Source organism: Aphelocoma coerulescens, chromosome 1 (genome assembly GCF_041296385.1).
Source record: "Aphelocoma coerulescens isolate FSJ_1873_10779 chromosome 1, UR_Acoe_1.0, whole genome shotgun sequence".
NCBI lineage: Eukaryota > Metazoa > Chordata > Aves > Passeriformes > Corvidae > Aphelocoma > Aphelocoma coerulescens.
The window spans coordinates 6,800,872-6,823,423 of NC_091013.1; the positions used below are offsets into that span (position 1 = coordinate 6,800,872).

A 22,552-nucleotide genomic window follows, 5' to 3' on the forward strand; every position below is an offset into this window, starting at 1 on the left:
GAAAAAGCTCAAAAATAATTAAAAAAAAAATCATAGAATAGTTTGGGTTGGAGGGGATCTAGAAAGGGGATCTTTCTACATCATCTAGTCCAACCCCCTTGCCATGGGCAGGGACATCTTCAACTAGACCATGGTGCTCAGAGCCCCATCCAAACTGGTCTTGAATATTTCCAGGAATGGGGCATCCCCAAATTCTTTGGGCAACCTGTTCCATTGTTTCCCCTTATATCTAGTCTAAATCTATCTTCTTTCAGTTTTAACTCCTTTGTTCTATTACAACAAGCCCTCCTAAAAAGTCTCTCTCCAACCCTTTTAGGTACTGGAAGGTTCTCTGAGATCTCCCCAGAGCCTTCTCTTCCCCAGGCTGAACAGCCCCAACTCTCTCAACCTGTTGTTGTAGGAGAGGTGCTCCAGTGCTGAGATCAGCTCAGTGACCCTCCTCTGGACCCACTCCAATGGGTCCATGTCTTTCCTGTTGTCAAAATACCTGTGAAACACACATGGTCTCATCCACTGGGACTGCACCCAGTGCCATGCTGGCCCATCCCAGTTTTCCATTCTTCCTGGCATTGCTGAAAGAGGCAAACCAAGTTAGTTTGAGTCCAAGCTGGTCTCACTCTGTGTTTTGACAGAAGGTGAGATACTGTTTCTAATTTAGAAGCAAAGGGTATTAGCTTTCTTCCAGGGCTGGCTTTTGCTGGGTACACAGTGAATTTTCGGATAGCAATGTTTCTAATCCTTTCTTAGCAGAATGGCCCTAACAAAATAATCCATATCCATCCAGCTCCATGTACTCTGACATCTACAGGTTCTCTAGACTCCTTCCCACCATCCCTCCAGCTTTGTGGGGGAGAAAAAGCCTCATCCAAATCTAAGTGATCCATTCATCCGACCTACAGCAGAAAGGGGCTGAGCAAACACAGACCAGCCCCATCTGCCCAAGGGCATAATGTCATTGAACTTTAGTAGTATCTTTGAGAGAGGCAGTGTCTCTGAGTGCCATTTCCCTGCAGCAGCAGAGACTCCAAGAAGCACTTGAGGAAGTGGTACCCAGCAGAAACACCAGCCTTTGGATGATTTGGTTTCTCAAGTGGCTCTGTTTGCTCCTGCCCCTCTGTCTAATGGGATTCAACACTGCACTCAAATATGCTCCAGTGCTTGGCTGGGAAGGAGCAGGGAAAAGGAAACATATCAATAATGCACTGAGGCATCCTTGTCAGCCCTCAGGCTGTGCCCAATTTGCATACGCTCCAAGCTGTAAGAAAACACTTTGCACAGCAGTGTTGCATTTAGCAGAAATTACATTATAATTTCAGATGTGGAAACTTCTATTCCAGGTCTGAGGCAGGGAGGTGTCCCATTGGGCTGTGTAGTCATTATCTTAAACAATTGAAATGCATGCTTGTAGTTAATCAAAATCAAGGGAAGACATTACTCCAGCCTCCACTTGCCAATTCAGTCCAAAGTGGAACAAGAATATTTAACTAAATTAGAAACTATATTATTTCCCAATAATTCTTTATGAGATGGAGTTTGGCCAGAACAATTTTTCAGAGTGTGCATATTTGAGCCAGCACCTCTATCCATCTCTGCCAAGCAAATTGCCCCCACAGAAACCCCCTTCTTGGAGGAGGGGAGTGTCCAGGTGCATTTAGGATCTGTGCTCACACTTTTGTTCCAGCTCCTTTATGTTGCCAAGCAGAAGGGACTCGAGCTGCCCTTTGCAGGAAGTTTTGCAATGCTGGCAGAGGGGTGGTGCCTCAGCCATTTCACTGCCCTGATTTCTGCCAGGGACTGGCCAAAGCCAGGAGGCAGAGGCCGCAGGGATGGAGCCTGCCTTTCTCTGCTTCCTCCACTGTGGCACATCAGAACTTGGAGATGGGTGAGGAGTGGTGCTGAAAGCTGGGGACTTGCACCCTTTCCTTTAGTGTGCTTTCCTTACAGAGGTCAATATTTTGGGTACCTGGCAGGAATGTTAAGCACCAGCCCAGAAATACCCACAGAGACCTTTCGGCAAACCAAAGTGTTAAGCTTCTGCCACATTTTTTTGTGAGGTGATAAAACACTGCTATGAGGTAGCCCAGAAGATGACAGCCTTTATTTCAGCCTTGAGCCCTGCTGTGCCATGCTGCTGAGCTGGCTGGGCTTCAGCTCAGCTGTCTGCAGCTGGTGTCTGCTGACAGAAGTCCTCCTCAAATGCTAGCCTCTGCCTTTTGGAATTCAGCCAGGTGTCCTGCATTTAACCAAGGTTTTGATGAAAATGATGGGACTCAGGCTATAATCCAAGGAGTTTTCAAGTGAATGGACTGGCCATGGCAGTCCAAATGCCAACACAAGCACTAATTACATCCTTTGCTTCATTTTCAACCCCATCTCAAGTGGCAGCTGTCCTCTTGTACTGTGAGTGTTGTCAGGCACATTTCACAAAGAACAACCATGGGAAGACACAGATGGCAAAGGGCATCTGTCTTATATTCTCTTGTGTTTGGTAAGGTCATAGGCCGTGCAAATTCATGCCCCTGTTGGATCTGTTCATTATAGGCCAGGGAACACCACATCCCTGGGACTCTGGAAGAAGAGATGTGTGGCTTCAAGGCACTGCTGACCTCCTCTGGCACCCAGCAAGGTGCCAGCACCACTCTGCTAAAGCTTCCCTCTCCTCTCATCAGTAACAGCCTCTCACTTGGGAAACTTTTTCCCTGTTCCTTCTATGTGTCCTGGGTTATTCTGTCTCTGTTATGTAAGATGAGTCAAAAAAAAAACAAAACAAAGAGAGCAAGAAACAGGGAACAGAAACTGGAAAGCCAAGTGCTACAAATAAAGAGCAAAATAGGAATTGCAGCTGGAGCCCAAAGCATTTGTTGCCAAGTGCAGGAGCTGGGTGGGAAAAGAAAAGGTTACAGTTCACTCACAAAGAGCACATTTGATTTCTCCTCCTGGATTTTCACCAAGATGAAATTTCCTTTCTCTGTGTGTGTGTGAAAAGCAACTGCTGCAGGGGACAAACAGCCCACAAGGAAGAGAACCCACTATGGCCACATTTCCACACAAGAGGACTCTCTGGTTTGTCTATTTTTCTATTTTTGGAGCTGGGAGCTGAACTCTGTGCAGAGAGCATAAAACCAGTCCCCAGCTTGACCCTGGTGTGGTTTTTGGCTGAGGAAAACCCTTGTTGTCAGGCATCAGAACCTGATCAGTGGGACATGGGAATCCAGGTGGAAAATCTGGATGTTTAGATGTGCCAGACTGTTCAATGTTGGCACATCACCCTGGGTGATTTTCTTATTCTAATATATAAAGCTAATTTTGCCAGTAGTTGGGGGGTATGTTTGATCCTGGGAAAAGAGATGAAGTGTGAACCTGGGGGCTGAATGAAATGTGAGTTGAAAAGTACTGCTGTTGAAGGACTAACGAAGAGACCAAAGGAAGGCAGCAACTTCTTGCTTCCCCAGAGCGGATTTTCATAGAGTAATAGAATGCTTTGGGTTGGAAGGGACCTTAAAGGTCATCTCATTCCAATCCCTGTTTGACAAAAACAAGTTCTCGGAGCTCCATCCAGAAAACCTTGAACACTTCCAGGGATGGGACATGCCTGAGTTCTCTGGGCACCCTGTCCCTCACCATTTCGAGGCTGGATGTACCTTTTTAGCAACCTGTGTGTGTCTTGTCAGACCTCCCCCTTGTCCTGCACAAGGAGGACAACTGGAGGGCCACTGCCTGCCCTGGGGAACATCCATGTTCACTGCTCCACAACACGGAGCCCCTGCGACCTGGCACGGCTTCCTTGGGGTGGTGGCCCCTTCCCAGACCTGTCACATAGTGGGTTTCCAACCAGAGAGGTTTGGGTGGTCAGTTCCTGTGTCAGGAGGTTGTGGGCTGGGCAGGTCATGAGGGAAGGAAAGCCTTGCTGGGCTGATGGTGCTAAAATCAAGCCAGTGGCTCTCCTCCTGCCCCTCCTGCCTGTCCAGCTCCTGCTGACTCAGCAGCCCATCCCGTTTCAGGGTCCCTGTCCCCATGGGCTGGTTGATGGCAGCAAGGGAGGGACCAAGCATGTCACCCTTTACAGGCAGGAGCTGCAGCCAAGGGGAGTGGGCCAGAAAGGAGGTGGGAAGCAGGAGAGTCTCAAAGGAGCGTTCTTCCATCCCCAGGGCTTGGGCAAAGCTGCTGTGCTATCTGTAAGCAAACCCAGCAACTTGATTAAAAAGAGGCAGATTTTCTCACATGTATCATCCCTGCATGTTTATTTTGGACCGCCTGATCTATGTGCTCTGTGGTGCTTCTTATTTCACTGCTACTGTGGAGGGATAGGGTATCTTCTCTCTCTTTCCCCTCTGCTACTCCTTCTGCCAGTGCTTGCTCTAGTCTTTGTTTTACTTCCAGCAGCCCTTTCACCTAAGGTTACCCATTTTCCAGGGAACTGCAATTTACTTCCCACACTGGTGCTGATGGACTTGGTGTAGAATTTTACCTCTCCCATCCCACCCTTCACTTAGGAGAGGACAGAACATTTCCACTTCTGCCAAGGGAGTGTAGGGCTCTTCCTCCAAAACCTGGGGCACTGAGCACCCCTGGTTAGGGGAGCTGTCCTAAGGCTTTCCCACTCCCCAGCCTGGGTGAGGACTCTGCTTGGTCCCCAGAAGAAAGAGGTGTTTCCCTGGTGCTTCATCCTCATGGCTTTAATACCACAGCAGCAGCTCACCTGGGGAGTTGTCAGTGGTGATAAACTCGGTTCCATTCTGTTTCAAAATTAGTTTAAGAAAGATGCCTGGCTGTTTAATATTTAAGCTAAATGTTTAATGTTTAAACAGGGGAATTGGTCTGATTGTCAGAAAGGGCATTAAAGCAGGATGGGAACGGGTCTATAATCTCTGACAAATGCTGCCCTTTCTCAGCAGCAGCCTGGTGCCTGGGAGCTGCAGGAGTTTCAGAAATGCCAATTTTAATCAATCTCTCTCATTTCACTTGCTGCCTGCCAATCCCATGGTGGTGAGATGTGCCTTTTCCTGGGAAGGGGAGAACATTGTACCTGGCCCTGTTTAACAGTTTGAGATGAGTTCAGCTGAATTGAACTGGTACTCCAAACCCCAAACCAATTGCAATATAAATGTGCGTGAATAAGGTGAAAAGTGAAGCTGGACAGTGCTGGCTCATGAGTGTATTCCAGATGATTTGGGGTCCCTTTCTATGTGCACACAGAAGTTCTGATGTCAAGTTTAAAGTAAGCCTGAAAATGAATGGCTCTGATTGCTACAGATACACCTATGGATAAATTATTTTTGAAGAAATATGGGCAGTGTTTTTCAGGTGGTGGAAATATCCCCCTGGAGGAAGCATGCAGTGGTGTAGAACTGTTTCACACCACAAAAGGCTCAGCAGTAGCAAGCCTGTCCTCTCTCCCTGAGGAGACACCGTGGCTGTGCCAAGCTGCATGCACGGGGCTAGTCCTTGGGCACAGGAATCCCCGCTCAGTAATGGCTGGAGCTGGGGAGAACACATTCAGCAGGGAGCCCTCGAGTCAATCAGCAATTCATGTAACTCACAAAAAAACAAGCAAGAAAGAATCTGAAGAAAAGTTTATAAGAAGATCAAGGTTTCAGAACTATTGAAAGGCACATTTCACCCATGTTGAACAACAGTTGAGTTCATGGACAAGTACAACGCTCAAAATTCATGGCAAAAAGACCACACGATGATGGTACATTGTGAAACATACATTCCTGACTTCAGTAAAACACTAAAGTGATTATTTTAAGTGTATCATGTACATAATAAGAGCGGCACAGGCAGATGCATCCAATTACTGTCATTTACAAGGCAGTAATTCGAGCCTCAAATACATTTCTCCTTATTGGAAGAAGGGGCTAAGGATCAGGAGTGAAATGAGGGGCAGCAAATTGACAGGGAGCCAGGAAGCTGCTGGCTGTTATTTGGAAAATAAGAGCCACCACCTGCTGCAAGTTGGGGGGATTTAACTTTGCTAATTCATTTCACTGTGCTGCACAGCACAAGGCTGGGCTGGATGTGTGCTCCCAGGGCAGGCACCCCACAGAGCAGATGTGCACAGATGTTTCCTTGGCAGTGGGCAGAATAAAGTCCAGCCATGCCTCCTCTCTCTCTGTTCAGTGCTGTGCTTTGTGCTAATTCCCTCCTTTCATCCAGCTCGGGTTAAGTTTCACGTTGCGATGATTAATAATTAATCAAATGCATTTGAAAATTAATTTGGCAATTCTACGACTGATTGGCATGCTAATCTCTTCTATGCAGCAGGCATGTTATGGGAATAACCTTGGATGCTCTGAGCTGCTGACTGAGGTGAATGCATGAGGGCATTTACTATCTCGTGTGGTGAAAAATAAAACACTGAGTGGAAACAAAAGCATTCTCCGAGACCTCTTGGCAACTCAGAAAAGGTGTAATCTGCATTTTGCCTTGCCTGTATTAGGAATATATCACTGATATTACCATGTCCAATCAAAAACAAATGGACAAGAATAAGGCAAATCTGAAAAATGCCCCCACAGTTGATTTATTTCTGTTTAGCTGGTAGCAACTGCAGTAGATTTGATGCATTAATTATGGGACTAAAAAGAAAAATCACAAGGAGAATAACTTATGCTCTTTCCAGCTGTCCATGCCACTTTTCTCCAAATAACACTCATCTGGTAAAAGGGAAGGAGAAGGGGTATGCAGCTTCCACTGGGCGTGTGGTCCCCGCTAATTTCGAGCGACAAGTCCCTTTTTACAGGCAAAGAGCCCTGCAGCAGCCACGGAGGTGAGACACAGGGTGCAGCTCAGCAGGCACAGCAGCCCCGGTGCTGAGGGCAGGTTCCTCTCCCAGAAGGTGCTGGTGAATGGTCGGGCTGGGACATCCTGGGGGAGAGAGGAGATGGTAACTCTGCAGGGTCCCTCCTCACCACGTGAGCAGGGAGGTGGCAAACGTCCCCCATGAGGCTGGGGACGTCACAGGTTTTTCCCAAGGGCTGGATTGTGCAGGGAAGAAGAGTCATGGCTGTGAGAAATGTTTTCTGTCATCCTGAACAGCCACAGGACAGTGAAGATGGAGTTACTTGTGATTGGAAGGAGGTTATATTTGGCTTTAAACCATAGCCTGGGACTGGGCAGAATTAGGCTGCATTTTTCAGTCCCCCAGGCCCTGAGATCATTGTCCTTGGCTCTTAGCCATCCACCCTTCAGACATGGGTAATGATATTCCTTGGACAAGTCACAAAAATTAATACCATCAGCATGTGAGGTGACCAAAGCCTTGCCTGGGAGCAGGGTGCATAGGCATCACTGAAATAGGGACACACCTGACTGAGGGGTGTGTGCCTGACTGGCTTACCTTTGAGTCTGGCTCTGGCACCCAAATTTCACTCTTGGAGACCTTCCCCATACTGTGCAGTACCTGGAAGGAAAAATTGTTTGTACCACGTGAAAAAATTATAACCCACACTACTTCCAGTTTTGGAAAAACAGAGGAAATCAGAGCAAGGTGACATTGATAAAAAACGTAACTGTGAGTAGTTGAAAGTCTCTTGAACCAGAAAATTTTGAACCAGAAAATACAGTGATTTCTACTAGAGCTTCTCTAAATATTTTTTGGGGGGGGATTTTTAGTTATGGGGTTTTTATTGTTTTGTTTTGTTGGGTTTTTTCCCTAAATGAAAGTAAAAATGCTTTTTCTCAAGGCAGTTTGAGAAATACCAAGGTGAGGTTACTGCCACGCACTTGGGACACAAAACCTGTTAGGAGTGATGCTGCTGGGATATAGAAACAGGAAAGATGCAACCCTGAGGCTCTCACAGCATAGAATTATGCAGTCATCCCTCGCCTATTCAGGCAGTACAAAGCTCATCAAGGATTTTTCTTGAGAAAAAACTGATTGTAACAATCATGGAGGTTCCAGGGGGCAAATGAATGCCTCCAGAAGAGACAGCTAACTGTCTCTGTAACTACTGCTCACAGGCATGGAGAAAAGAGAAATTAGGTGACTTGAAACAAAGCAAGTAATAAGGATTATAAGGTGAATATGACATTGTGCCAAATGGAAGTAAAAGACTGATTTTCCCTAAGTAACAACTCTGTGGCTTTGCCATGCAGCAGTTGTAACTGTAATGTGCACCCTTTAATGTTTTTTTCCCCCTCCCCCCAGATTGTTGTAAAGGGATTTCACTGTGACCCAGCCCAATCCGTGTCCTTCTGAGGAGATTTAGACATTATCAGAGCTGCACATGACAAATTCATAAAGCTCAGCTAACAGGACTGTCTTGTAAAAGGAGAAGCAGAAGGGGTAGATCAAACATGAGAACAATGTTCAGATTTCCAGATTTCTGCACAGGAAATAGCTGTGAGCATTTGAAATGACTTAGATTAGTTTTAAAACATGCAGTGATTAATCTGTTAGAAATTGAGGTAGTATATCTACAAGCAGCATCAGGTTGGGGGTTTTTTTCCTCTAGACATGCAGTACATAAGCTTTATTTTAAGTCTCCAGTGCAGTAATATTCTGGTTTGGTTGAGATTCTTGGCTTCACTTTATTCAATAACAAACTAAGTAAGTTTAAAAAAATAAAAATACTTTGGTTCCCGCTGTTTTATGGGATCCCTCCCTGGCAATTCTAGGAGCCTTTGCACAAAATCAGACCCTCCAAGCTGTACTTAATCCTTTCTAGCCTTTTGATAGAGATGTTGAAAGCAGAGCAATGGTCTGTACCTCTCTGGCTGCTCTCTCTCCCGCCTGCACGGCCCCCTCCATGTATCCGCTCCACTGGGTTGCTGTCTCCGTGCCAGCAAAGTAGATTCTGTCAACAGGCTGGCGAATGATCCTTCAAAACAAGTGGAGAATGTCAGATGACAAGTGACAGGAAGGCGATGATCCTTCTAAAAGCAATTTATGGCTTTGATGGAGCGCATGGCTTCAGTTCTCCAGAATCCCCGCAGACCTGGGCTGAGGTGCCATAAGCTGTCCCTGCAGGACCACCTGCTTGCTTCTGTACACAAAACTCAACATCAGAGAGACAGAAAAATCTAAGGCATAAATCAGTGTTCCCAGCTTCCATGCAAAGTAATACAGGCCTTATTTTAGTGCTGGGATAAGGGATAATCCTAACAGCGTCCAGCAATGCCATGCAGCTGATAGATTTATGTCTCCTGCAGGGCAGCTTTGCTGTTATCCTTCCATTAAGTGGAATGTGAATGACATTTTTGCAGTGATGGATCACTAATATCAGCTTCTATTTGGAGGCTGGACTTGCCTGGCTGCTGAAGGCCTGGCATTCAGGGAGCTGCATTCACCCTGTAGGGTCATAAATCCATTCCCTCAGCCCTGCAGCGCTGCACAAGCATCCCAGCCAACCCAGCTGTAGGTAATGAGCTCCCTCTCCCCCGGGAATGTGCCTGGTGTAATGGCTCCCACTTAATCCCCCATTAGGTTTTCCCAGTCTGCCTGACAGCAGCTTCCCCGGGCCATACACCACACCCATCACTGCCCAAGTGTTTGTATAAATGACAAGAGAAGAGACTGTGCATGGGATGACTCCTCCCCACATGATCTTGGCTCAGACAGGGTGTAACCCCATGCTGGACATGTTGAAGAGCTCCTGGGCAACTCCTGAACCTGATGCTCCACCTACACAGTCTTCCTCTGTCCAAGATGTGTGTTCTCAAGGGCTTGGGTGTCTCTAGAGGGATCCATAGCAAATACTGCATAGCACAAACAATCATAAATAATCCAGTGGGGAAAAGTTTTGTGGCTTTAGCAGGTCCCTTTGTGACTGTGTTTTGTTTCCCTGAAAGCCACAAGAGAAACTCTGCTCTAAGTAAAGTAAATAGCAAGATCCTTGTTAGCCAGGGAGTAGGAGATTTGAAAGAGGGTTGAAGCTCCCCCAGTATTCAATATATGCCACAGGTGTGTTACATCAGGTATAGCATTGTATGTGAGCTAAGAAATGTGAATTAGAAAGCAAAGCTTTCTCTGTTTTACCTTCCATAGGAATGCATTATGCCTGGTGGGAAGTAGGCTGTGTAGCAGCCCCCTGAATATTGCTCCATGGTCCAGTTCTTCTCTTCATAATGCACAGGCTGTGAGTATCAACAGAGAAAACAGAGTGAAACACTGGCAGAGAAATTGGAAATAAAGAACAGATTTCTTTTGAAAAGGGGGAAAATACAGGCTAAGAATACCTGACAAAGGAGTGCCACGTCATCTGGCTAATGCTATCCATCTGCACAAAACAAATTTTTGTGCTTTTACAGAAACACCAGCCCCCCACGGAGACACAACAGGACAAATTAAAACATGCACTGCCTTCTCTTTTCTTGTGCAGGGTGAGACTGGCAGTTCTTTTCTTCCTGTACTTGATGCTGCCCTCCCCTTGGGAGTACAGATTGTATGGCACAACATGCAATTTGAGGTACACATTTTAGGTGCCAGGAACTTCAGCTTCATCACCCAGAACAAAGGAGCAACATTATTGTACAACAGAGGCAAAACCAGGCATTAATTCCTTACTTGTAAAGCCTCTTTCATCCCCAGTGCCTTGGCATATGCCTCACAGATCTTCTTTTTCCTATATGAAAATAAAATCAGTCAGAAAAAAAAAAGGGGGGAAACCTCTCTGCTCTAATTCTTCTATAAAAAACCCAACAAATTTATTGCAACACACTGGAAAGAAAGTTGAGTTAGGCTTTGTTTTTAAGTCTGATTTCAAGTTCTTATCTTAACATACATATTTCAAATGCTGATGCCTGAAAGTTACATCTAAAATAGACCCAGGGAATGAGAAATGAAGGTTGATTTTGGCAATGAGCTCTAAAAAAACAAATCTTTGTACAGCTATTTTAGGATGCAGAGCCAATTCATTCTCATGTTCACTGGTGTAAGACCAGAAGAAAAGCAATATAAATCAATTAAATCCCTACAGATTTACTATAGCTGGGAATAAAATATGAGCTGAAGAATGCTGCTCACATTCCTAAGCAGAGCTCCTCTTGCACGTTACCAAGATTCACATTTAGAAAGTACTGTTTGTTGATTTCACTGACTAACAGGGAAACCACACTTTTGTCAACACAGAAGTTTAAAAACTTTATCAGCCAGTCTGAATGTGAAGGAGACCCAAAAGGAGACATGTCAGCACTCCCTGTATCCATGGGTTAAAGCATCATTCAGTGGGGATGCAGTCTGGGAACATCTCTGGAAAAATCTTCTCCGTTCACAGAGAGACCCAGAGCTGGTAAATCATAGCATGGAAGAGTGGGCAGGACTCAGAAATTTAGAAATATCCATAACTGGATGAATATTAGCATTAGTGTCTTGGCTTGTTTATGCTAAATCTCAATTTCTGCCTCAATTTCCAGTGTTGGTAGCTGCGCTGAGCATATTGTGCATATTCACACACATATTCACACATATTCCTGTGGGGAAGCATCCCAGACAAACAACTTGCTTCTGAATATTTACAGCTTCTGAACTCTTACCTCTCTTCCTGGCTGAGATGGGCCAGTTTGACAGCCTTTCTGGTAAGGATGAAACTGAAAAGAAAAATAAGGCATATGAACATCACCCCAGCTGATTCTCAAGCTCTTGCTCGAAATGACTCTAAAAAGGGATTGGCAAAGCACTTTACTGGTATGTAATGGGCTTGATGTTTGTAATCATATCTCAACATTTAATAATTACAGGTCACACAGGTGAAAAAGCCTGTGCAGGGTAACCTGCAGAGTTAAATGAAAGGGAGGGTGTGTATTCCCAGAGGGCACCTATCAAGGTCTGATCCAAAAGGACTGAGAGACCCTGAGCTTTCTTGAGCTTTTGTAGTCTAGCAGGCAGCTGCCTGTGTCACTTGGTGTTAGTAGGTGATGGCAGCCTGCTGCTCTGACAGGCACTGCACAGTGTCATGGGTCACTCCTGCAAGAACTGGGATTAATATTTATTCATCTTGAAGGAAACAGATTTGGCAATTAGTCCATCTGACCCTAGTGGAGATACCCAGGGGATGAAGTATATTCCTGCACTCTTTCAGACAGTCACATAAATCCACGAGGAGAAAGAAAGCAGGAAGCTCTTTGCCGTATGGGGTTTGGAGCAGGCTTGCTGCTCTCGGGCCATGGAAGCTTTTAAGCCTTGAACATGCCCATAAACATGTACAGTTCAGTAGAAGTGGTGAGCTTTTCCTGCCAGACAGTTAAGGAGTAGTTGCCTGACATTTATACTGGCCTTTTTTTGGCAGCATCACCTCAGATTATGGTGGAAATGTTTGTAAAGGTTGATTGTTCATTTGGTTTCAGCTATTTTAAAAGTCAGTCAGTGCTGTCATGTATTTTACCACCTGTTTGTCCAAACTATAACATTTTTACTCATCAGTTTCTACAGAATCTTGATTTTTTTCACTGCACAGCTGCTTCCCTGCTCCACCAGCTGATGTTCCTTGTCCTGCCTCAGCTCAGTGGTGAGAGGAGACAAATCAGGATTTCTTGGACAATTGCATTGTCATTTTGGCCCAGGTACTAAACATAAAAGCCCAACATAAGCCAAATACAGGCTCAAACAGATAGGTAAGAGAGGGATTTCTTTCTGAATCTGCTCCACAGCTAAAAAAGACATGAAGTGAGTGCTTAAAATAAACTACAGCTGAATTCAAGGAACTCCTTCCCAGCCACATCCTTTGTATTAGGCTGTTTGTAGCAGAACCTTCACCAGAAAGTTTATATGGACTAGAGGGGCACAAGAGGCTTGGCAGAAGTGCAGACTGTGGAAGTGGAAAACACTGTTGTAATCTGGTCATTTCCCCTCTCCCTCCTCCTCCCACTAACTCTTACAAGAAGAAATACACATCTGTGAGTGTGGGCTAGAAGCTTTTACCCCATAATGGCAGGGAAAGTTCCATCAGGTTTCGTGTCATCTATGGTTATTCCAATTGGAGACTCTTCATCCTCAATGATGAAGGAACCACAGTAACCTAAAGGGAAAAAAACCCCAAGATGACTGTCAGAGAAACTTGTTGCTGATCACTGTTGCTGATAGCAACGAGCAAGGAAAGTTATCCATAAAAGGAATTGTACAGTAATTCCTTTGTTACCAATAACACCTACATGTCTGAAGTGTCTCTGCAACAGTTTCTCTATTCTCTCTGACTCTGGGAAATTGTGTACACAGACTTATAAAAATCTTTAAAATTCCATTGTTACTTAACAACAAATTTCTGTGGATTGCTGCAAGTCTCTTTGGCTTTCTGTTTCGGGGACAACAAACATTAAAAATAAATTGACCTAGTCAGAAGTATGGTGATTCATTCCATGAGTAACTTTGACCAAAACAAAACCCAGTGTAAATACATCTGGTCACTGCAGGCTCAAATTTACACTATTTTGATTTTGCTGGTGGTAAGATTGTTAGGAATGGTGTCCTGTAACAGTAATGCAGCAGAAGCATGGCCTGTCTAATCTAGGATCACGTCAGGACATGTTTCAGATGAACAAGCAAATAATCTCATCTAGAGAACAATGTATACACCTGATTGTATTCTTGTCTAATCTCAGTGGCCAATTTATGCCCTGAAACATGCAAAAATTATATTACTTTGATTAAGAAATACTCTTGCCACTCTCAGTACCGTTACGAAGGAAGTGGAACTAATCTGTTCATACAAATAGTTCTGAATATGGTATCAGTTAAAGCTGAGAAAAACATGACATTGCAGCATGGAAAAAATATCTTGAGCTAAACGAAAACTGAACCTACTTTTCCCAGTCCTCTGAGATATCAAGTCTGCAAAACAGAGGATTAAAACCAGGGAAAGGTCTTGCATACACCTTGAGCTTTGCTGTAAATTCTCTTTGGCTGACCTAACTGTCCCTGGCAGGAGAAGAAGGGAGCTGATGCTGCAGGGAAGCTGATGCTGCAGGGAAGCTGATGCTTCTGTTCTCTGCAGGCTTTCCCAGGGAAACCATGCTTGCTCTCTTGGTTGTCCCACCTCAGCTAACAGCAGTGAGATTCAGGATCCTGTTTGGGTCTGGACTCATCTTTGGGATAAGGCATGCACTCAAGCTCGGAGAAAAAGTTCTCCTTTCTAAGGAGCTTTATTTTTCACTTTTCTGTGTGTTTGATTTTGGGGTTTTACCCATTTAACCCCCCCCTTGGATTTACTCCTTGATTGTTAGACAGCAGAGCTTCAAAATTTGCGCAGTTTAGAGTTCCCAAGTCCTCCACATCCTCCACCTACCCTTCCTCCTCCAGAAGGCTTCCCTGTAGTACATCATGCATTTTATGACACTCCCCATAGGCAAACGCTGAATCAACTGGTTTCTCTTTGGTGGCAGCTCTGGTTTGTAATGAATCTTTGTTGTCAGGATTGGAGGGATGGCACTGATCACATACTTGCCCTGAAACGTAGAACAAAGTCAGCACAAGGCGCTGCCTCTCAGTGAGCTCGTTCCACAGGACACATTTGAAAGACACTCTCTGTAGCTGTTAACAGCTTTCCCACACCTGACCCTGCTAGCTGGCTTTCCCACACATCTATTTCCAGGTGACCAAAGTAATTCTGCCGTTTCAGAAAAAAGGAGATGGAAAAAACAGAGCATAGTTGAAACTTGGCTGGAGACAGGTGGGGAAATGGGACACGAGAGATCTCATGGCCTAGGTAAAACTGCCTTTTATCATCCCCAGGAAAATATCACCCATATTTGTCCCAATTAAAAGATGCTAAAAAAATCCCATTTCTGCATATTCAAAGGATGCTACTTCAGGACAAGGAATACTACTGGTGATTTCAGCTTTCCTGAATGTGTTCCATCCCTCTCACAGGGTCTGGGTCTGACTGGAGCAGTGCAGGACTCTATAGGGTGACACTATATCACAACACAGCTGCTCTCAGGTGCTTTCAGGCTGGTGGGGCTGCTGCTGTCCCATGGGTACCATTGTGGGTAATCATGTGCTGATAGAGCATTTCACAGCACAGAGGCAAAATCTTATTAAGGGTGTTTGAAATGTCTTTTTTTTTGTTTTTTGTGCTGCAAACCACAAACTTAGACACGAACAGGAAGGTTACTTTTCCTTTCTTTGAAATGGTCTCAATGCAGAACTAAAATGTAAAAATTTATAAAGACATAAAAAGTTATGGCAGAGAAGTCAGAGTAATGACAGAAACCAAGTAGCAGAACACCAAGAACAGAGCCAGTCATAAATAAATCTGTAAAGCAGGCTTCATGGAGTGTCAGCATAGTCCAAGAAATAGACACACACAAATGGGTACTTCCTGATTACATCTGGCTAAGAGCTACAGCAGATGTATTCCCCCACTAAATGCATATTCTACTCTTATTCTGATCGAATTACCTCATATATCTCATGGTTTAGAGTCTCCACAAGGACATTATCACCTGTCTGATCGATACTGATCACAGGTCTCTCCAGTTTAACTCTGCCTTTGAGGCGTTCCATTATTTTCTCCGATATCTGACCAGAACCCCCTTTAAACTTCCTCTCCTAAAACAACAAAGAGAAAAGAAACACAAACAAAAAGTCAACAGCATTAATCACAGTGATACTGAATATGACTTCTGCTCACCATCATGAAATTCCAGGCCAAATCTTCAAGTCCTAAGGGTGCATAAAGACACCCAGACTTTCAGAAGAGTGAGGGCATAAACCTGAGCCTCAGTGGGGATTACTGACTAAACCACTTTTACAGTGCCTTCCCTAATGACCTGGCTTAAAGACTCTTTAAGCCTAGAGAACATGCACATATAATGCAGGCATTCTAGCAAAAATAAACATATCACTTCATTCAAACCAGGTTTTGAGTATTTTACCCACCAAAACCCTCAAGTGTGACAAAGAAACCAACTGCAGAGTGAAAAACTGCACCAGCCCAGAAGTAAGACAGATCTTTAACTGGGCCTGGTCCCAAGGTAATGAGTTTTCTCTGTCCCTGGGAAGACACAAAGACAGTGCTGTCTGGAAAAAAGCACAATCTGTGACACACATTTCCCTGTAATGTCCATGCAGAGGGTCAGGGGAAGCACTAAAACCTCTTTTATCTACCAGCCACCAGCGTTGTATCAAGCAGCTCACTTTCACGTGTAAGATGCTGGTACTGGCAAGGAGGAAAGGATCCACAAAGTTTCATGCTGAAAGACTGAAATGGCTGCCCAAGGAGGTTTTATAAGACTTGTCAGGGCCACAAAGCCAGAAACCCTTAGTGCTTTTGCTCAACTTATATTGATTGGGGTGAAGGAAGAGGGAAGCATGATAGGAACAAAGACAGCTTTTCCCATCCAGCTACCAAGAAAAGCAAGTGCTCTTCCCAAGCTAGCTTTCCCTTCTCCACGTTTTGTCTAGCTCTGAGTATCTTGGGTTTAATTTTATTTTTAATTCTTGCTGCAACATCTAGCAGTTGTTGATGTGGGACAGTAAACATGACTGAGGGGCTCCTGAGGAGGAAGGCTCTTAGTCAGGTCTGTCTCCTACCTCAGGACAGCATCAGCACACATCCTTCCTGACATATGGTTGTCTATTCTTACCCCGGTGGACAGATGTTGATGGAAACTGTTGCCATGTGAGCTGACTCAAGAAGGAAGGACCTTTTGCTATTTACTTCCAACTCTTGTCATTAGAGGCTTCAACACCAAAGAAACACCCACATTTCACTCTGAAGTGCACTTGAACTCTTGCAAACATTCAAATGTGCCAAGTAACCCATAGAAAATAAATTGGCAAAAAAGCAACAGAACTGCAGCAACAGTACTGTGCTGAAGTGAATGCAGAAACCCCCCCAAATGTTTAAATAGTCCCAATTTATCCCACAGCTTAGCTAATAAAATCCTTCATTAAATAGGGTTAGTTGAGAGGGCTGTATCTCCCCGGGAGAACATGTCTCTCTCTGGTGCCACATGCTCTTATCTTTTCATTAATGGCAGGGTTTTGATGGGTACAACACTCCACTTGCTCCTTATAATTTCAAGAGAGAAGGAAGAAAATGAGAAATTTTGTACCTGGCCCCCATTGGTGATAGAGAAAATCCTGGATGTGCCCCCACACTGCCTCACATACCACAGGAACCAGAGAGCAGAGACTTCGTGAGGCTCAGACGTGACGTTGACGTTCACAAAGACTGTGGCAAAGTCTCTAACAGCTCTGCATGAGACACAGGAGCAGAAAGAGACAGTGAGAAAATATGACTTCCTGACTGCTTTCAGGATTTTATTTGTCTTACTAAACAAGGGCTGCTTTCCCAAAGTCAGAAAAGTCAAGGTGATTTATATCTGTTTAATTTTTCAGTCTGTAGTGAGAATGTTTAAATGGGTTTCTACCAGCACCTCCCTCCCTCCCAAAGCATTTAGCCATTTAGTTTGAAATCCCACTGATTTCACCTCAGTTAAAGAGTTTCCCAGCTGCTACTCCTTTCATCAGAATAAATATTTTTCTCAGCAGAAGAACATTTTTGGTAATCTGTTAGTGAAACTTTTCTGCATTTCTCCTCTATGGGGAGCTCATCGGGCACATCAGTTCCAAGGTCTGATGGGTCCTGAGGGACTGAAGTAGCCATGCAGCCAAAACATTCCCCACCTCTCATGTAACACTGCTGCACTGATCTTTTGTGAAATCGAGAATCAGACTTGGTAAATAACCCAGACAGAGAAACCAAATTGGCAATCATTGTCATAAAAATAAGGAAAGGGTCCCCTGTCTATCACAGTAAGTCCTCTGAACATGAACAGAGAAACAGCAGCAGGAACTGAGGATCTGGATATTCACATTTCTTTAATTTGTGGCTACAGATTGTTAAGGAAATTGAGATCATTTTCCAAGAAGGTAAAAGGACTTTGACTTGGATAAAGCTCCATGAAACAACATGATTTTATAATCCTCTGCTAAAGGAAGGAACTTTGCAAGTTATCTGGGCTAAAATATGTAACATAAACTTTTATAACCTCATTTCCCTAAGTATGAAGTCCATTCACCCCTATTTCATTGGCCAGGATACGAAAACAGCCTGCACACAAGAACTCTGTGACAATCCTGAGAGCATCAAGACACTAAACAGCTGCAGCAGGTTCAGGCCTGAGAAATGTGGAAAAAGTCTCCAGGATCAGTAGATGCTGATCTGTGACACAGGACAAACCAACCTTCTTTTGTAATCTTGGCCTGAGTCATACAGAAAACCCTGTGGAAGAGCTTGTCTGTTTAAGCACTGTTTTTTAACTGAGTGTAGAAAAATGTGGCTTGGCTTGAAGATCTAAAATGGGTTTTTACTGAGTTTTTGAATGTGTTTCAGCATTAAAACTGGATGTTTTACTGACAACACCATTGGCAGTAGAAGCTGCCTTGCAGAGAAGTCTGTTAAAGGAGGGATCACTATAAACCCAGTCCTGCTTATACTCTACCAGCTCCATGACTAAGAGAAGCAGTAAAAATAGAAGAGGAAGAATCAGTGCACTTGCAACAGTAGCCCAAAGTAACTGAGTTTGCAGGCAAAAGGCTCATAAAGCTAATTGCAAAGGAAACTCCAATGCCACAGAGAGCTCGAGCAAGTCCAAATGGCTGTACAGCAGATCCCATGGAGCTGGAGCAAGACCTAAGCCATAGAAACGAATTTCAAATGAAAAGTTTTGGTCAGAAAGCTGCAGGCACAGCACTAAACTGCACTCAGAATGAAAGGGCAAACAGAGCACAGCCACACAAATAAAAGACACTGAATAGGAGGGAGGAGAGTGCTAGAGAACAGCACAGGGGCTGGCACAGCAAGTGGGGACATGAGTGCTCATATAATCACACTTCTCTTTGCCTTATAAGGAGAAATGACTGAAAAGAGAAAGGAAGGAAACAGAATTTCCAGTGGTCATCACCTCAATGTATTGAACATTGTTCCTTTTTTTATTTGTACAGTGTGGTCCCTCACAGAGAACACAATGGTCATTTTATAGACCTTGAGCCCTCTTCCTACCAACTATTGTTGATGCTCTGTTGGATCTGCTGCTCATAAACAAGGAGGACCTGTGGGATGATGCAAAGGTGAAGGGCAGCCTTGGCTGCAGTGGCCATGAGACTGTGGAGTGCAAGATCCTGAGAGGAGTAAGGCAAACAGCAGAATTGCAGCCCTGGAATCTGGAAGGGCAGATTACATCCTCCTTGAGGGCCTGACTGCCAGTGTCTCCTAGGAAACTATCCTGCAGGGCAAAGAGTTGGCTGGAGTCCAACGGTTTGAAGTGAAAGGATGGTGGGAAGAGCCCACACCACCACTGCTGTGTGCAGGGACCTGCTGAAGCAAACCCCAGGCTCCCCCAGCACCTTTGATGCCACCTGCCAGCTAACCAAACCCCATCTCGAACACCTCCTGATCTCTCAGCACCTGTACTCAGCTGTACCCCAAAATCTGCCAAAAAGCCACTATAATTCCACAGCTGGAATTTCAAAGCAGATAAAGATTTACATACTTGGTCCAGCAAATCTTATTTATCAGCTCTTTCATGGTCATTTTGTCCCATTCTTCAGCATGTGGAGCATCCCATGGTGCATCAACAGGAATCTGGAGACAGAGGTGAAATATTCAATAAATGATTCAGTACTTCACCATTGCCTGGTCATAGCTAGTTACTAGCACAGACTTAATTGATATGTTGGCCAGGAGTTATTTTGTCTGCTGCACATGGATATAAATTTGGAACAAATTCACTAAATGGAATAGTTTCCATTCACACCTTTTGGCATGAATTGTACCATGACCACTAAATCTGTCTATGTCTGACCAATGAACTATATCCTTGTGTTGGGACTCATCTGGCTTTTAGTTGTCCAGAAGTGATTGCAATTTAGTTGTCTTGGTGTCCTCTAAAAGTTGAGGGGAAAGTTCTTTTTTTAGTCAGTTCCAAGATGGGTATCCAAAGGTACCCATGTCTCTCTGCTAATTGCAGAGAGAAAAAAAAGTCTAGATACCACTGAAATATTTTTAGGCAGTTAAATTCTTAATAACAATTTTTTGCATGTAAGTAACATGTGGAGGACACTACCAAATCCCTAAATCTTCAAAAAATGTACTATTTGAAAAAAAAAAAAAAAGTGTAGCATCATACACAAATTTGATTCTGCAAAACTGCATGAAACCAATAGAATTTGCAGGAGTACAGTGAGTTATGCTTGAAGGTTCTGCTAAGGTAAAGCCCTTGGTTTGTTGCAAGATTATATGGCAACTGATGAATATTTGAAAGACAGTATAATGCTCCAGGGGCTGCAGTTGTACTGCTTATATTTTGAATTTAAAAAAAAAAAGTTACTCTGAAGTCAAACTGGAGCCCAGCTTAGGCAGCTACAAATAAAAGGAATCATCTTTACTCAAAATGCTGTCACAAGGGAAGGGAAAAAAACTCCTTCTAATCCCCCAGCTCATGGAATAGTTTTCCCTGTCATGAGAAAATACATACACTGAGTTCAACCTCACTTTTTTCAGATATCTTAGACACCTCCAGACCTTTTTGTCTCCTCTCACAGAATCATAAAATAGTTTGGGTGGGAAGGGACCTTTAAAAGTCATCTAGTCCACCCTCCTTCAGTGAGGAGGACCTTTTACTTCTGACAGTTCCTGGGCAATATAGGAATCTTTCCTGATGAATGCTTCCTTTCTGTTTTGTTTTGCTGTTGAGGGGTTTTTTTTTGTGTTGAAGAAGGAATAAAAAACCCTGCCAGAAACAAAACAAAACAAAACCAAACCTGATTTATTCATGGTGACATGAGCATTGTAGGAAACACAGAATTTTCACAGCCTACCTCTTTTCCCATCTTGTCCATGGTTCTCCAGAAGTTATTGTAATCCAGATAAACCAAGGGATTCCATGTTGAAGGGCAAATTCCTGTGAAATTTCGTGACTTTCCCTGAAATGCACATAACAACAAAAGCAACTGAAATACAACCCAGCATATCTTTACTACTCAAGAACACAAAATTCTCACTCATCCCATGCCTGGCCTTTTGCCACAAAAGACCTGGCTGGGTTTTCGGTGTTTTCTTTTTTTTCCCTGCATGTGCATGCAAGCAATGGAATGCATGTAGCTAAGCAGGAGGGATAAAAACAGCTGGACTGACATTAAAAAGGACAATAACACCTTTTTATATTTATTATTCTCACGGGATGGGGAAAGGTACATTTGTTCTGAGCAGGTTGTCAAATTCTGGGTTAAGGAGACCGAAGCCATGGCCAAAGAGGTAATATTCCTGGTTCCTAAGCATCCTTCATTATTACATTTAAATGAATCTACTATTTGCCTGTCTGCTGAAATGTGCATCCTGAAGTTGGCCTATAATTGCATGCATTTCAAACTATTTAAGCACCTTTATGGTACATCTCACTTTATTATTCCATGGAAGAAACCTAGCCTATAAAAAAAATCTGAACAGGAAGCTTTTGGCTGCAGGAAGAAAAATATTGTACACTTGCAAAAATGGTGTCAGTACTTACAGCATGTATGACACTGAGCTGCAGCAGTGGCTGCAACTGTTATTATCTGAAACTGACTGTTTCAGATAATCCTGTGATATAATGATAAGAGAAACAATCTGACAGCAGCTGCTTCTTTCTGATAACTTTAATCTGAAAGAGGACCGGATGAGCAGGTAAAATTTTCTCTTACTAAATTGCTTTGAACCTTCCCCCATGTAAGCCAGTGGTGAATTTCTCATCAGACCTCTCTGTTTGCCCTTCCAGATGTGTCAGAAGTTTGTGTGAGGATGCAGGGAACACACTGACCATGACAGATAGGAGCTGGGGTGCTAAAGCTTTTCAGTGCCATGGACCCTGTGCCAGCCCATCACACCTGGCAGGTGGGAGCCACAGGCCAAAAGAGAGGCTGCAGTGCTTCAAATACAGGAGATGGGGACCCAGGGACAGAGGACACAAACCAGGAGCCAAACACACCCTTCTCACACTTTGTGAGAGAGGATTTACTGATCTTCCCCACTGGTATTTGTGTATTTGTTTGTAAACACAAATGGGTTTTTGATATTCTGCAGAACATTTTTCTCTGCAAAGATCATAACAAAGATAAAAGGTGCAAGATGAAACTCAGAGATCGTAGAGAGCTTTCAGACTTGGCAAAAGCAGTAAAATACTGAAACTCCTACACTTTGGTCAACAGTTGTCAGCCCCAGGACAGGTACAGCAGGGGAGGCAAATGTTATGTGGGTAAGGGACCACAGCAAGACTTGGCTGACACTGCTTGGTCCTCACTCCTCAGAGCAGGGCTCCAGGGGTGCCCCAGCTCTGACATCCATCAGGTCACTCTGTGCTGCTCCCCCTCACCATCTTCAGTGAGGGCAGCAGCAAAGCCACTCTCCTGTTCCATCCAGACTCAATAATTTTTCCTCTGGGCCAAGCAAAGCATCAGGTTGTGATCTCAGCCTTAGTTCAGCTTGAGATCCACATGTTTAAGGTTTTGGGGTTTTTTTTTAAATTTCCAGTAAATGTTGTGCTTTCAAATCACCAGGAGGTGGTTGGTTACCTCTGGATTTCTGGGTATGTAATCTCAGTCTTGTGTACCACATACTTTTTTCTCTTTTAT

General features: G+C 44.1%; 1 protein-coding gene across 1 annotated transcript in view; it reads right to left on the minus strand.

The window, feature by feature from the left end:
* Positions 1-5,558: 5,558 nt before the first annotated feature.
* The window catches only part of LOC138115947 (amine oxidase [flavin-containing] A-like), a 34,738-nt gene continuing 17,744 nt past the window's right edge, over positions 5,559-22,552 (minus strand). The window contains exons 4-15 of the mRNA XM_069025190.1: positions 20,765-20,869; positions 19,438-19,529; positions 16,996-17,137; positions 15,338-15,487; positions 14,223-14,382; positions 12,863-12,959; positions 11,479-11,532; positions 10,511-10,568; positions 9,983-10,080; positions 8,714-8,825; positions 7,343-7,405; positions 5,559-6,870 (exon numbers count right to left, since the gene is read on the minus strand). Of these exons, the coding sequence (XP_068881291.1) occupies positions 6,715-6,870; positions 7,343-7,405; positions 8,714-8,825; positions 9,983-10,080; positions 10,511-10,568; positions 11,479-11,532; positions 12,863-12,959; positions 14,223-14,382; positions 15,338-15,487; positions 16,996-17,137; positions 19,438-19,529; positions 20,765-20,869 (1,287 nt within the window). The 3' untranslated portion in view covers positions 5,559-6,714. The remainder of the gene's footprint in view (positions 6,871-7,342; positions 7,406-8,713; positions 8,826-9,982; positions 10,081-10,510; positions 10,569-11,478; positions 11,533-12,862; positions 12,960-14,222; positions 14,383-15,337; positions 15,488-16,995; positions 17,138-19,437; positions 19,530-20,764; positions 20,870-22,552) is intronic.